General features: G+C 45.5%; 1 protein-coding gene across 1 annotated transcript in view; it reads left to right on the forward strand.

Moving 5' to 3' along the window:
• Positions 1-13,441, forward strand: part of LOC138295278 (uncharacterized) — a 77,557-nt gene that overhangs the window by 30,815 nt on the left and 33,301 nt on the right. The window contains exon 3 of the mRNA XM_069233474.1: positions 2,131-2,200. Within this exon, the coding sequence (XP_069089575.1) occupies positions 2,131-2,200 (70 nt within the window). The remainder of the gene's footprint in view (positions 1-2,130; positions 2,201-13,441) is intronic.

The following is a 13,441-nucleotide window of genomic DNA, read 5'->3' on the forward strand; positions in this document are numbered from 1 at the left end:
CTGCTGCACTGCGGGAAAGGTTAGTAAATCTCTCCCCAGAATTCCAGGACAAAACATGTTTTCCGCTGGACAGTCGCCTGGGTGTTCCATGGGTGATGCATGGGTGTTCCTATGAAGACACCCATGGTGGTTTTTACACAGATAACCTATCTGCTAAAAAAAGTAGACAAGGTTTTGCATCAAAAAATAACACCATTCAGACAACATAGGCTCTCTCGAGGACATTTTTTTGTTTCTCCTTTCTTTTCCGACTTGGAATGTGCAAGGCACTGTACAGCACATGTACAGAGTAGGAAAAGTTTAAAAGTAAGTTTAAGCTTAGGATTCTGTACTGGAAGGGCATCCTTTGAGTACAAAAGCTATCTTAGATTCATGCACACATTCTGACACTAAGGTGCGAAGGTGTGTCCGTGGCACTGGCCAGAAGGATTCTGATCCAGGACAGTGTCAAATACCTGGATAGATATGGTACTGTCCTGCTCTCTCCCTCTCATGCAACACAGCACAGCAACCAAAAATGCTTTTTGTGATAAATATACCTCGTAATGCACTTTGATCCTTCTTTTCAAATATTTGTTGCTATGTCCAGATATGTGCATTTTCGTCATTTTCACTTTGGTCACGTGCTACAGATATGTGTGCTTTGGCCACTCTCTCCAGATATGCACTCTTTGGTCGCTCTTTTTAGGTAAGCGTGCTTTGGTCCCTCTTTTCAGATATGCATGCTTTGACCACTCATTTCAGATATGCACTTATTGGTCATTCTCTTCAAATACGGCCACTTTGTCCGCTCTCCTCAGATGTGTTCACTTTGCTCACTCTCTTCAGATAAGCACACGTTAGTTGCTCTCTTCTTATATGTGTGCTTTTGTCGCTCTTTTGAGACATGTGTGCTGTGGCCGCTCTCCTCAGATATGCACCTTTTAGTCACTCTCTCTTCAGATATGCATGCCTTGGTCACTGTCCCTAAGTATGCATGCTTTGGTCACTCTCTTCAGGTATGTGTTCATTGGTCACTCTCTTCAGGTATGTGTACTTTGGTCACTCTCTTCAGGAATGTATGCTTTGGTCACTCTCTTCAGGTATGTGTTCATTGGTCACTCTCTTTAGGTATGTGTACTTTGGTCACTCTCTTCAGGAATGTGTGTGTTGGTCACTCTCTTCAGGTATGTGTTCATTGGTCACTCTCTTCAGGTATGTGTACTTTGGTCACTCTCTTCAGGTATGTGTTCATTGGTCACTCTCTTTAGGTATGTGTTCATTGGTCACTCTCTTTAGGTATGTGTACTTTGGTCACTCTCTTCAGGTATGTGTTCATTGGTCACTCTCTTCAGGTATATGTTTATTGGTCACTCTCTTCAGGTATGTGTACTTTGGTCACCCTCTTCAGGAATGTGTTCATTGGTCACTCTCTTCAGGTATGTGTTCATTGGTCACTCTCTTTTAGGGGAAAGAAGAGATACCTCAAATGCAAAATGTGTAATGCACAGAGTATGGTCTCAGGTACAAAGAGTGCAGAGTAAACTGAAAAGTGTGTGAGGCACAGACAGCAGAATGATGATACAGAGTTTGATCTGAGATACACAGAGTACATTTTGTAGGCCAGGGGTGTCCAGCCTTTTCTGTAGTAAAAGCTACACATGTTTAATGAAAATCATCCAGAGCTACAAATATTATTAGTATTTTAATACTGACCACATCAGACAAGTTTACATTTTTGTTTTGAATATACACTATTCAGTTTTTGTAGGCTGGTCTGCACACAGGAGAGTTACTTATGGGTAGTTCGATTGTTACTATTAGCTCACAAGCTACTTGTTCGAGACACCTAATGTAGGCTAAACAGAGGTATGTGAGACACAGAAAGCGGAAGGATGTCACAGTTGGATGTGACGTACATGTGATGAGGAATGTGAGGCTCACACAGGGCAGGGTGGCGGTGTGAGGGACATAAAATGTAGTCATACAGGAAGGGAGGTGAGGTACACACAGAGCTCTATCATGGCAGCAGAGAGTTGGGTGGTACATACACATTGTGCAGACTGGTGTACACAGGAAACTGCAAATGAGGAATATGTGAGTTTGGTGAGACTGTGCAGCTTGGTATCAATTTCCTATTTCTGTTTTCAGATCTGGTGAAGAGATGCTGAGGGAATGGAGCTCCCCAGAACACAGTCCTGTTCTAAGCAACAAGCTACAGGTTAGTGACACACATTCACCCTGCACACTGCTGCTGCTCTTGCGAACTTCACGTGTGTACTCATTTTTTATTAGAGGCTTGGTTCAGGCAGAATTGCATGCCCTCTCATACGTGTGCTGGCCAGTGTTAGCTCCTGTGCTTGGCTATTAATGAAGATCCAGTCCCCACCATGATCTGCAGCTGGGTAGCACAGCCTTAAACACCAACACGATCTTTACCCGTCCGCCATCTTTAGATTGTCAAAGTAATACACTGGCGGTAACTGCAACTAGGTATTGGCATACCTCTCATAATTTCGTGCAGGGTAATTATATGAAATTCCCGCAAAATTACACATAAATATGCATAATTATGTCAAATGTATCTCACATTCAAAACAATTAACTGAATGGTCTGTTCGCGTTTGGATTTGCAGTTTTGTGCTAAAAAATTACTGAAATTTTCTGCTCGGGTAAGAAAAATCTACCTGAAATACCATTTGTGCCAAAAATTGCCTGAATGGTAAATTTTACGTCAAAATTTCCCCCCAAAATTCCGCAATGTGGATTAATAGTGTAATCTCAGTAATTTTGCATAAGTATTGTTACACACAATTACCAAAATTACAATAATTGCTCCAGTATAATTAAAATTTCACTCATACCTATACATAACAAACATTGGCAAAGCCAATAGGTCTGGCCTTGACTGTGTGTTTTCAATGCATTTATTATTGTAGCATGTGTACATTGTGCAGGTTTTAAAAGAGGCTGAAAACTAAAACAGGACTCCTATGTCGATGAACTAGTCATCAAAGATTTGGAGAAATGCTCTCCCCAAAGCAATTAAGGAAAGAATGAATACAGACAGCTTCTATTAGCTAGAATAAAATACTTAGGAGACAGAAGAAGTTGTTTTGGGGTTTGATTTGATTATTCTGTTTGAGGCGGTACTGTCCTGACAGATTATGGTTTTAGTAGGAACATTTTTGTTATTGTCAATCAGTCACAGCAGCATTGCAGCATAATGACGTAAGCCATCAGCAGACTCCACAGGAGTGGCGTATATGTCCAAATGACAATGTATAAGGAAAAAGTAAAAAAGTTTATTTAACTTGAAAAGAAATATTGCAAATATTGTTTGTTAAATATTAATGTAAATTATTTTTATGTATTTTAAATGCAGAACAAAATAATTTTTTTTTACAGAACTAGGAACTCAATTTTGAAATACATCTTTAAATAATGGAAATATATTAAATGAAATTAAAATGTTTTTTTTTTAATTTTCATTAAAAAATAAATCCCCAACTAAAGGAAAAAATATTATTCCTTAATAATTATTAAACGTAAAGTATAGAAGAAATAAAAATTAATTTACTTATATTTTAATAAACATTATTCTTAAATTAAGCTTTAAATTCAAAATTAGGTTTTTAAATATTCAATAATGAAATAATATTAACTATTTAAAAACAAAATGTACATGAAATCATATTTATTTATATTTTTTACTATTTTAAATCATATAATTTGATTTCAAATGATTTCCTGTGGGTTTTATTTTAATTCCCTATATCCAATATTTTGTATGTAAGAATGCTGCAGTACTAGTAGTTGGCCATATGTGGTAGAATTAGATTTTCAGGGTTAAGCTTGCCAGTGCATGTGCGAGCGCATGTGTCACACATGCAAGACTTTTGTATACAAAAAAGGGCTTGGGGCTCTCCCGTTGTTTACCACTTGTTGGCATCAGTGTCCTTCTTCTTTTCAGCCTTCTAATTGACCAACACACTGCAAACGTCACATCTGTTCCTTATAGTGGAGCAGGAACCAAGCACAGATTGATTCAACTTAATCTGTGCCTGACTGCTGCTCCCTATGGGATTGAGGTACTATATTGTTCTTTTTATTGACTTTTACTTCCATGCAAACAGAAGGTTTGTGACTGTCAAAAACGTGGCCAGCAGGACAAACAAAACTGCAAAGATTTATTTTCTGTAGTTAAATTTATTTTATTCTTCCACTACTTCCTTTCTCATTTGCACTCATGCTTTCTTTTGTTTTTGCTTGTGTGCATTGTTCTCAAAATATAACAATTATCTTGCTCTAAATATTGCAAAGCGAGATTGTTTCTTTCTCATGTGTAATTTCCAAAATGATTCTTCAACACAAAATCATGCAGTACACCCCAATCCACCCATCTCACCCCACACCAATACACCCCACTCAATCCAGTCCACCCAGGGCAATCCATATCACTCCAATCCAGTCTACCACACTCCAATCCTCGAACCCACTCTCCTCCAATGTGCCCCACTTCAATCCGTCCCACTCAATTCAAAACAATCTACCCTACTCCAATCTAAAAGAATCTGCCCACTCTAATCTGCTCCACTGCAATCAAAAACAATCTGCCCCACTCCAATCCAAAACAATCCACCCCATTACAACCTGTTTCACTCCAATCCAAAACAATCTGCCCCACTCCAATCCAAAACAATCTGCCTCACTCCAATCTTCCCTACTCCAATCCGGAATATTCTGCCCCATTCCAGTCCAAACAATCTGCCCCACTCCAATCAAAAACAACCTTCCCTACTCCAATCTACACTACGCCAATTTGTCACACTCCAGTCCAAAACAATCTGCCCATTCCAATCCAAAACAATCCGTCCCACTCCAATCTGTCCCACTCCAAAACAATCACCCCTACTTCAATCCTCTCCACACCAGTCTGTCCCACTCCAATCTGCCCACCCCAATTCAAAACAATCTGCCCCACTCCAATCATAAACAGTTTGCCCCCCTTCAATCCACCCGACTCCAATCTGCTCCCCATCAATCTGCCCCACTCCAATCTGCTCAAATCCAACCCAAAACAATCTGCTCCACTCCAATCCACCCCACTCTAATCTGCCCCACTTCAACCTGCTCCACTCTAATGTGCCCCCCAACCCACCCCGATCCAAACCAATCCACCTCATCCCAATCCACCCACTTCATCCCAATTCAACACACTCCAGTCCTCCACAATCCAATCCACCCCATCACACACCAATTCAGTCCACCCCAATCTAGTCCAGTCCAATCTACCACAATCCAATCCACCTCATCCCAATGCAGTTTACCCTCTCACCCCAATCCACCCTACTACAATCCAATCCACCACAATCCACTCCACTTCATTCCAAAACAATGTGCCCCACTCCAGTCTGTCCCACTCCAATCTCCCCCACACCAATCTACACCACATCAATCTGCCCCACTCCCATCCCAAACAGTTCACCCACTTCAATCCAAAACAGTCTGCCCCAGTCCAATCCAAAATAACCCACCCCACTCCAATTGTTCCACTCTAATCCATAACAATCTGCCCCACTACAATCTGCTTCAGTCCAGTCCAAAACAATCTGCTGCACTCCAATCTGTCCACTCCAATCTGCTCCAATCCAATCTTCCCCACTCCAGTCTCCCCACTCAAGTCTGCCCACTCCAATCCACCCACACCCACCCAAAATGATTCACCCCACTCCAATCTGCACCCCAATCTACCCACTCCCTCCCAATTCACTCCACTCCAATTCACCACAATCCACCACACTCTAGTCCAATCCACTCCACAGCAATCCAATCCAACTCAGTACAGCCCGATCAAATCCACCTCACCCAAGTCAACCTCACCCCAATCCACCCCACTCTAATCCAAAACAACCTGCCCCACTCCAATCTGCCCCACACCAATCTGCTCCACTCCAGTCCAAAACAATCTGCCCCGTTCCAATCCAAAACAGTCTTCCCCTTACAATCTGCTTCACTCCAATCCAAAACAATCCACCCACTCCAATCTGTCCCACTCCAATTCGCCCCACTCCAATTTTCCCCACTCAAATCTGTACCATTCCAACCCGTCCACTCCACTATAAAAAAATCCACCCCACTCCAATCTGCCCAGATCCAATCAAATCCACCTCACCCAAGTCAACCTCACCCCAATCCACCCCACTCTAATCCAAAACAACCTGCCCCACTCCAATCTGCCCCACACCAATCTGCTCCACTCCAGTCCAAAACAATCTGCCCCGTTCCAATCCAAAACAGTCTTCCCCTTACAATCTGCTTCACTCCAATCCAAAACAATCCACCCACTCCAATCTGTCCCACTCCAATTCGCCCCACTCCAATTTTCCCCACTCAAATCTGTACCATTCCAACCCGTCCACTCCACTATAAAAAAATCCACCCCACTCCAATCTGCCCAGATCCAATCAAATCCATGTCACCCCAATCCACCCACTCCATCCCAGTTCACCCACTCCAATTCACCACAATCCAACCAACACCAATCCAATCCACCCCAATCCAGCCCACTCCAACCAAAAACAAATCCACCCCACTCCAATCTGCTCAGATCCAATCAAATCCACCTCACCCCAATCCACCAACTACACCCCAATTCACTCCACTCCAATTCACCACAATTCACCCCACACCAATCCAATCCACCCAAACCCAGACCAATCCAATCCACCTCTCCCCAGTCCACCTGACCCCAATCCACCCCAGTCCCATCCAGTCCATCGCAATCCACCCCACTCCAATCCAAAACAATCTGCCCCACTCCAATCTGCCCCACATCCATCTGTCCCACTCCAATCCAAAACAATTTGCTCCATTCCAATCCAAAACAACCTGCCTCACTCAAATCTGCCCCACTCCAATCCAAAACATTCTGCCCCATTACAACCTGTTTCACTCCAATCCAAGCCAATCTGCCCCAAACCAATCTTCCCACCTCCAATCCGCCCCACTCCAATCTGCCTGGACTCCAATCCAAAACAATCTGCCACACTCTAATCTGCCACACTGCAATCCAGCCTACTCCAGTATGCCCGAATCCTGTCCAATCCACCTCACTACAATCAATCCAGTCCATCCCAATGCACTCTACTCCAGTTCATTCCACACCAGTCCAATCCACCCCACTCCAGTTCACCCCAATCCAATCTACCCCACTCCAATCCAAAACAATCTGCCCCACTCCAACCCAAAACAATCCACTCCACTCCAATCTGTTACTCCAATCTTAAACAATCAACCCCACTCCAGTCTGCACCACTCAAATCCAAAACAATGTGCCCCACTCCAATTAGCCCACCCCAATCCAAAACAATATGCCCCAGTCCAAGGTGCCCCACTCCAATCCAAGACAACCTGCCCCACTCCAATCTTCACAACCCCAATCTGCCCCACTCCAACCCACCACACTACAATCCAGTTCACCTCACCTCACCCCAATCCAACCAACACCAGTTCAACTCACCCCAATCCAGCCAAATCCAATCTACCGCACTCCAGTCAACCCCACCCCAAACCAAACCACCTCAATCCAATCCACCCCACCCTAATCCATTCCACCCACCCAATCCAATCCACCCCACCCCACTCCAGTCCAATCCACCTCAGTCCTCTAAACCCCAATCCAATCTACCCCACTCAAACCAATCCACCTCAGTCCAACCCAATCTACTCCACTCCAATCCACTCCACTTCAATCCACCTCACTCCAAACCACCTCATTCCATTCTGCCCCACTCCAGTCCACCCACCCCACTCCAGTCCACCCCACTCTAATCACTCCACCCCACTCAATCCATTTCACCCCACACCACCCCAGTCTACCCCACCCCAATCCAATCCACCCTACCAACTCCAGCCCACCTGACTTCTGTCCCCCCACCCCAACTCAACTCAATCCAATCTACCTATCCCACCCCAGTTCAATCCACCCTACCCCAGTCTAATCCACCCCATCCAGTACACCCCACTCCAGTACACCCCACCCCACCCCACCCCATTCACCTCAGGTCTACCTAACTCTACCCCAATCCAATCCACCCCTCTCCAGTCCAGTCCACTCTACTCCAATCCAATCCAACCTCTCCATTCTAGTCCAATTCACCCCCTCCAATCCACTCTAATCCACCCCACTCCAGTCTAGTGTATTCCACCTCACTCCAGTCCAATTCACCCCACTCCAAACCACCCCACTGTAATCCAATTTTCCTACCCCAATCTAATCCACCCCACCCCACCCCAATCCTGCCACTCCAATGTAATCCACCCACCCCAAACCAATTTAATTCACCCCACCCCAATCCAGTCCATCTCACGTTTCAATCCACCCCACACCAAGCTAATCCACCGCATCCAGTCCACCCACTCTGATCCACCCCACTCCACTCAATCCAACCCCTCTACCCCAATCCAAACCACCCCATTACTTCAATCCACTCCAACTCACTCCATCGTATTACACCCCACTGCACTCTACAACACTCTCTGCCACTGGACTCTACTCCCCTTTACTCAACCCAGCGACACTTACTCCCCCTACTTTACTCTACGGCACTCTACTCCAACAAATCCAATCTACAACACTCTACTCCCCCAATGCACTCTTGGACACTCCACGCCACTAACTCTTAGCCATGCTGAACAGCAGCCTCACAGGTGTACAACATGGCAAAAATACCTTGCCAAAGTCAATAGCTCTTGTATAGGCAAGATCTATATGCTTTGCCAATGCTTGTTTTAAGCAGTAACTTACACTCTAATTTTGAGAATAAGCAACAAGCAGTAAAATTGTTGAAAAGCTAATGGACTTACTACAAAAGTGTAAGTTACTACAAAAGTACAGTTTGTGAATACCAAAAAGTAGTAATCCTGAATCAGGAGTAAGTTACTACAAAACTGCATTTTGTAAATATCAAAAGGAAGTAAAATTGCTCAAAATTGTAAACGCCTACAAAAGTGCAGTTTGTGAACAATACTTTATAGTAAGTTTTGTAGTACGGATGTACTACTACTACTACACTTGCCACAAAGTCCAGTTTGTGACTCAGGCCCTAAGTGAGGATCTTTATACGGGGAAGCCATGTACATGACACATGTTGTCATGTTGTGATGCACTCTAAAAGTAAACCGTAACAGCATACTTTCACATCAATTAATTGAATAAACTTTTGTTACCCTCTGTGCTGCTGTTGAAACTATTAAAGTTCGGTCTCCTTTTAGATGCCTATCCTACGGTAGTATTATGTAACAAGTTCAAGGAAGTTTATAATGTCCACTTTTTTGAGTGATTATTAAGCTCACAGGCTCAGCAAGATTATACAATTACTGAATCCCTCACTTACTGATCCAGGAACTGACTATATCTGCATATCTAGAAGCATGGTTCACTCATCTTCTCGGTCTGGGCCACCCTTTTGAGAAGAACAGGTACCGAAAGAAGCTGATCTGAGTCCTTAAGAACTCGTTTTTTCACCAGTGGAGGGTCAAACCAGAGTCTTTGAGGTCAAACCAGAGTCTTTGGTTGCCCCTTGCAACCAGGCATGTTGTTCTTCATCTTTGTGCTTAGTACACAAGGACGTCACCACTGATGTTGATGATCCCAGCTGTCCCAGAAAGGGCCTACTGGATGACATTTTTGAAGACTTCAGCTGTGCTTAAAATGCTAAAACTGAGTCTCTTGTACCACCTGAGGCCGACATGTGTTGAAAAGGTTGTAATATATTGAGACTTTGGGTCCAACCCATGACAATGTCATCCATGGTGGGTGTGATGCATCTTTCCCTCCTGATCCCAACATTGGGTAGATGCATGTCTATAGACAGACTCACCTCATCCGGTTGTTTGGCTTCCCTTGTGACTGTGATGGGGGATAGTCAGGGGGTGAGGCCAGACACCTTCTCTATTATACCAGCATCTTCCAGTTGTTGTGGCTCTTGCTCCTCCTTTGGCCTGAGATGGTGCTCTATTCTCTGGTGATGCAGGACCACGGGCTGCACAGACTTGTCGCTATGCAGGGTGACCATTTTGCCCCACAGGCATCCTATGCATTTAAAGAGGTGTTGAAACACTTCCAGGAGTACCCCCCTCCCCAGTTCTGTAATGTGCACTCTTAGCGTGAAGTGCACTAGCTCCTGTGTGGCAGCTCAGCAACCTGCCTTGTCCAACCTTTGTGATATACACTTTGGCAGAAGTGCTGTCAGTGTTATGGGTAATGTTACTTGATAGAACGTGCTATTGGAAGGGTCTGTATTTGGCCATAGGAGTTCACTCTGACTTTCACTGCAAGTATTGTTAGTTTGGTGGTGAGGGATCTATGCCATAATATTAATGGATGCCCCAGTATCTACAATGGCAATTATTGGCATTGACCCCACACACAACTTGCCTCTTGATAAGGAGCGACTTGTAACCTACAAGCGACCCACCATTAAGACAGAGTAGACAGTGTATTTGGCTACATCATCGTGCATGTCCTCTGCTCCTTCCATGACGTCCAGGACTGCACTGACAGCGGAGGTGGAGGGTTTAGTGGCATGTGATGAGTGACAGGCCCTTGCAAAGTAGTTGAGCTTGCCGCAAAACACACACTTCTTGACCCTGGTGGGACACTTGGCAAGGCTGTTTGCGTGTCCTCTGCAATATCCACAAGGCTGTCTAGGGGTTTGTATCAGCTTGGCCCTCTCTCTCCCCTTGGCCTGAGCAATCACGTGCATAGGTTCAGTTTTGCTGGGCTTTAATAGTGGGATGCACAAGCCCTTGCTAGTTCCTTGGATCATCCTAAAGTTGGTAAGTCTTGTAGTATATGTTCCCTCAATTTGGTTGAAGCACACCCTTGTATGATCTGCAACCTTATTTCCTCCGGCTTACTGGTAAAGGGTCAAACTCATCAATTCTTTCAGACATGTGTAGAATTTGTTGAGCGACTTGCCAGGTTTTTGACCGTGGCAGTCATTGAAAAGTATGTGTTGACCGCTGCAGCAATTATTGCATACATATTCAGGGTCATTTCATTGATAATCCTGGAGAGCTGATGTCTGTCTACTCTATCCCAGTGTAATTGGAGTGCTCTTTCCTTTTCATCCTCTAGCACTGTGGCAGTAAAGGAGAGCTTGAGACGTTCCACCCACAGTCTGCACTTGGCGGCCATCGCTGAAGGTGCTCCCTCGAGAGGGAATGGTTCTATTGCATGCCATGGGGGCCGAGCTGCCCCTTGCTAGATAGCGCCCTAGGCGTGGGTGGAGGGAAGTCTAGCACCTTTGCTGATAGGAGTGAATTAAACGAGTCAGCAGGAGCATGGGCGTCCACAGAATTTTGTTCAGGGGAGGAGGCAACATTTTAACGTCATCCCGTTTTTGGCGGAAGCTGCGACCGTACTTGTGCGGGCAGTGTGACACTATGGCAGCCGTAGTGTTACCCTGCACTGTGAGCCTGCACACCAGGCTGTATCAAAATCCAGCCTTGCCCCTTGCCTGCAGACTCCCATGAGCGGGTGATCCCTTTGTGTTCACGAGTCAGTACCTAGATGAACAGTGACTGGCCTCTGACCACAAACATCCCGCCCCCTCCGGCTCACCTAAACCACTGATAGCTTTGCTGCCTCACACAGATAATGGTTTTGTTGATGTGTGTCAGCAGGGGTCAGAGGGTGAAGGAAGGGGCAAAGAGGTGTTAAAAACATCACCCGTGGTGTGATAATCAAGGGCTGAAGCTACTCTAAACTGGCAAATCAGACAGAAACCGACAGGGACAAGGCCAAGGCTGGATCAAGATGAGAAGGGCGCTGCTGCTGCTGGCATAACCATAGTGCACAGAGCTCAGTGCGCCCCTCAGAATGTTGGCGCCTTGGCCCTGGGCTAAGCTTGCCCAAGGTAAAGGTTGGCCCTGCATGGGGCATGTCAGCACAAAGTTGGGTATCGCAGGTGGAGTCTGGCAATGGCGCTGTCGTCTTCCGCAGCTCACCTGGAGCAGGAACGACTAGGGTGCTGGTCCACAGTGCTCACCCTTTGTGCTTTTGTTCCCTTCCAGACAACGGGTCAGGGGCCGCTGAGCATGTGGCCGAGGGCCACCCAGGAGGAGGAATGCCACTTCCATTCAATGCCTCTAGTGACCACTGGAGAGTGAGGCAGTCAGTGCAAACAGTGTGAGCCTCACGTGCTGCCCATCTGCCGCAGTTGCAAGGTCATTTACTCTGTCCTGCTGCCTGGGCAACCAGAGGGGTGGGCGCATGAATGGGGGTACGGGCCTCCACATGGGGTGAGAACACGTGGTGCAACAGTGAGGTGACGTGATCAGCCTGCAGCACCCGCCACTGCTCTTTCCATTAGTGTAATAAACTGTACTGTGTTGGTCTAGTTGACTGGGGTCTTCTCTGACACACCAGAAAGGGTCTGCACCACCCTCTGGCCAGCCATGGTAAGAGGTTATAAAATAAACGAAGCAAGAATGCACTTGGTCTTTGATCTCAAGTATACCAGATTGTGTACTTACTGTCTTACCTAGTGAGTGTGAGTGATGCAGTACGGGCACAGCACGGGTCAATACACCAGTGTTACACCTACCACCTCTTTCCACTGCATCAGACTCGCCATGTCCTGTAGCTTGGCCAACCCACGCAGACCTCGTCTCCACCCCACACCCGCACCTGCCACCAGTCACGGGTGAACTAGGGTGACCACCTGGCATTGAGGCAAATTCTGGACAGGACAGTAAAAAATTCAGGACAAAGGGTCAAAATTCAGGACAAAAATTCAGGACAAAGGGTCAAAATTCAGGACAAAAATTCAAGAACAAACATCAGTTTTACAGACACACGCAAGAGAGGCCATGCCTCACTATGTTGCCAGTGCATTTATTTACTCTTTTTTAACATAGCACTATTTATTCACTGTGGACCTTTTGTGATTGCCTCCTGGTATGCTACATTCAGGTGTCACATTACGTCCTTCTTCAGTAGTAAATAAATGCCCTTCAGTACTGTGGCAAGGCCATCACCGCTACCCAAATCTACCCGATCTTTCCTGGCGAGAAAGTAACAGCAACATTTTGATTATGTTTCTGAACATTTTAAAACCCCTGGCAAACAGTTTGGGAAACATTAAGGTAATCAACCTTATGCTAGTTTAAACAAATTGAACAAAAACATCTGGCTTACCCCAACCGCCCATGGACTTTCAACCTAATTTTGTTTTAAAGAGGCAGGGCAGATGGTGTGGGCGACAGTCTCACACCTAATGTCAGGATGTGATGTACCCATAACTTGTCTGTAGTCTCACTGCACTAGAGTGTATGAAGGGGACTCTACATTTACTCACTGACACTCAGAAACCCTGTGCTACTGCACTACCTTTGCCAAGCCTTCCCACTCGCACAGGATGGCTGTGCTCAGAGCAACTCCATCAGTGGCATG

The sequence above is a fragment of the Pleurodeles waltl genome, chromosome 5 (assembly GCF_031143425.1).
Source record: "Pleurodeles waltl isolate 20211129_DDA chromosome 5, aPleWal1.hap1.20221129, whole genome shotgun sequence".
In the NCBI taxonomy this organism is placed as follows: domain Eukaryota; kingdom Metazoa; phylum Chordata; class Amphibia; order Caudata; family Salamandridae; genus Pleurodeles; species Pleurodeles waltl.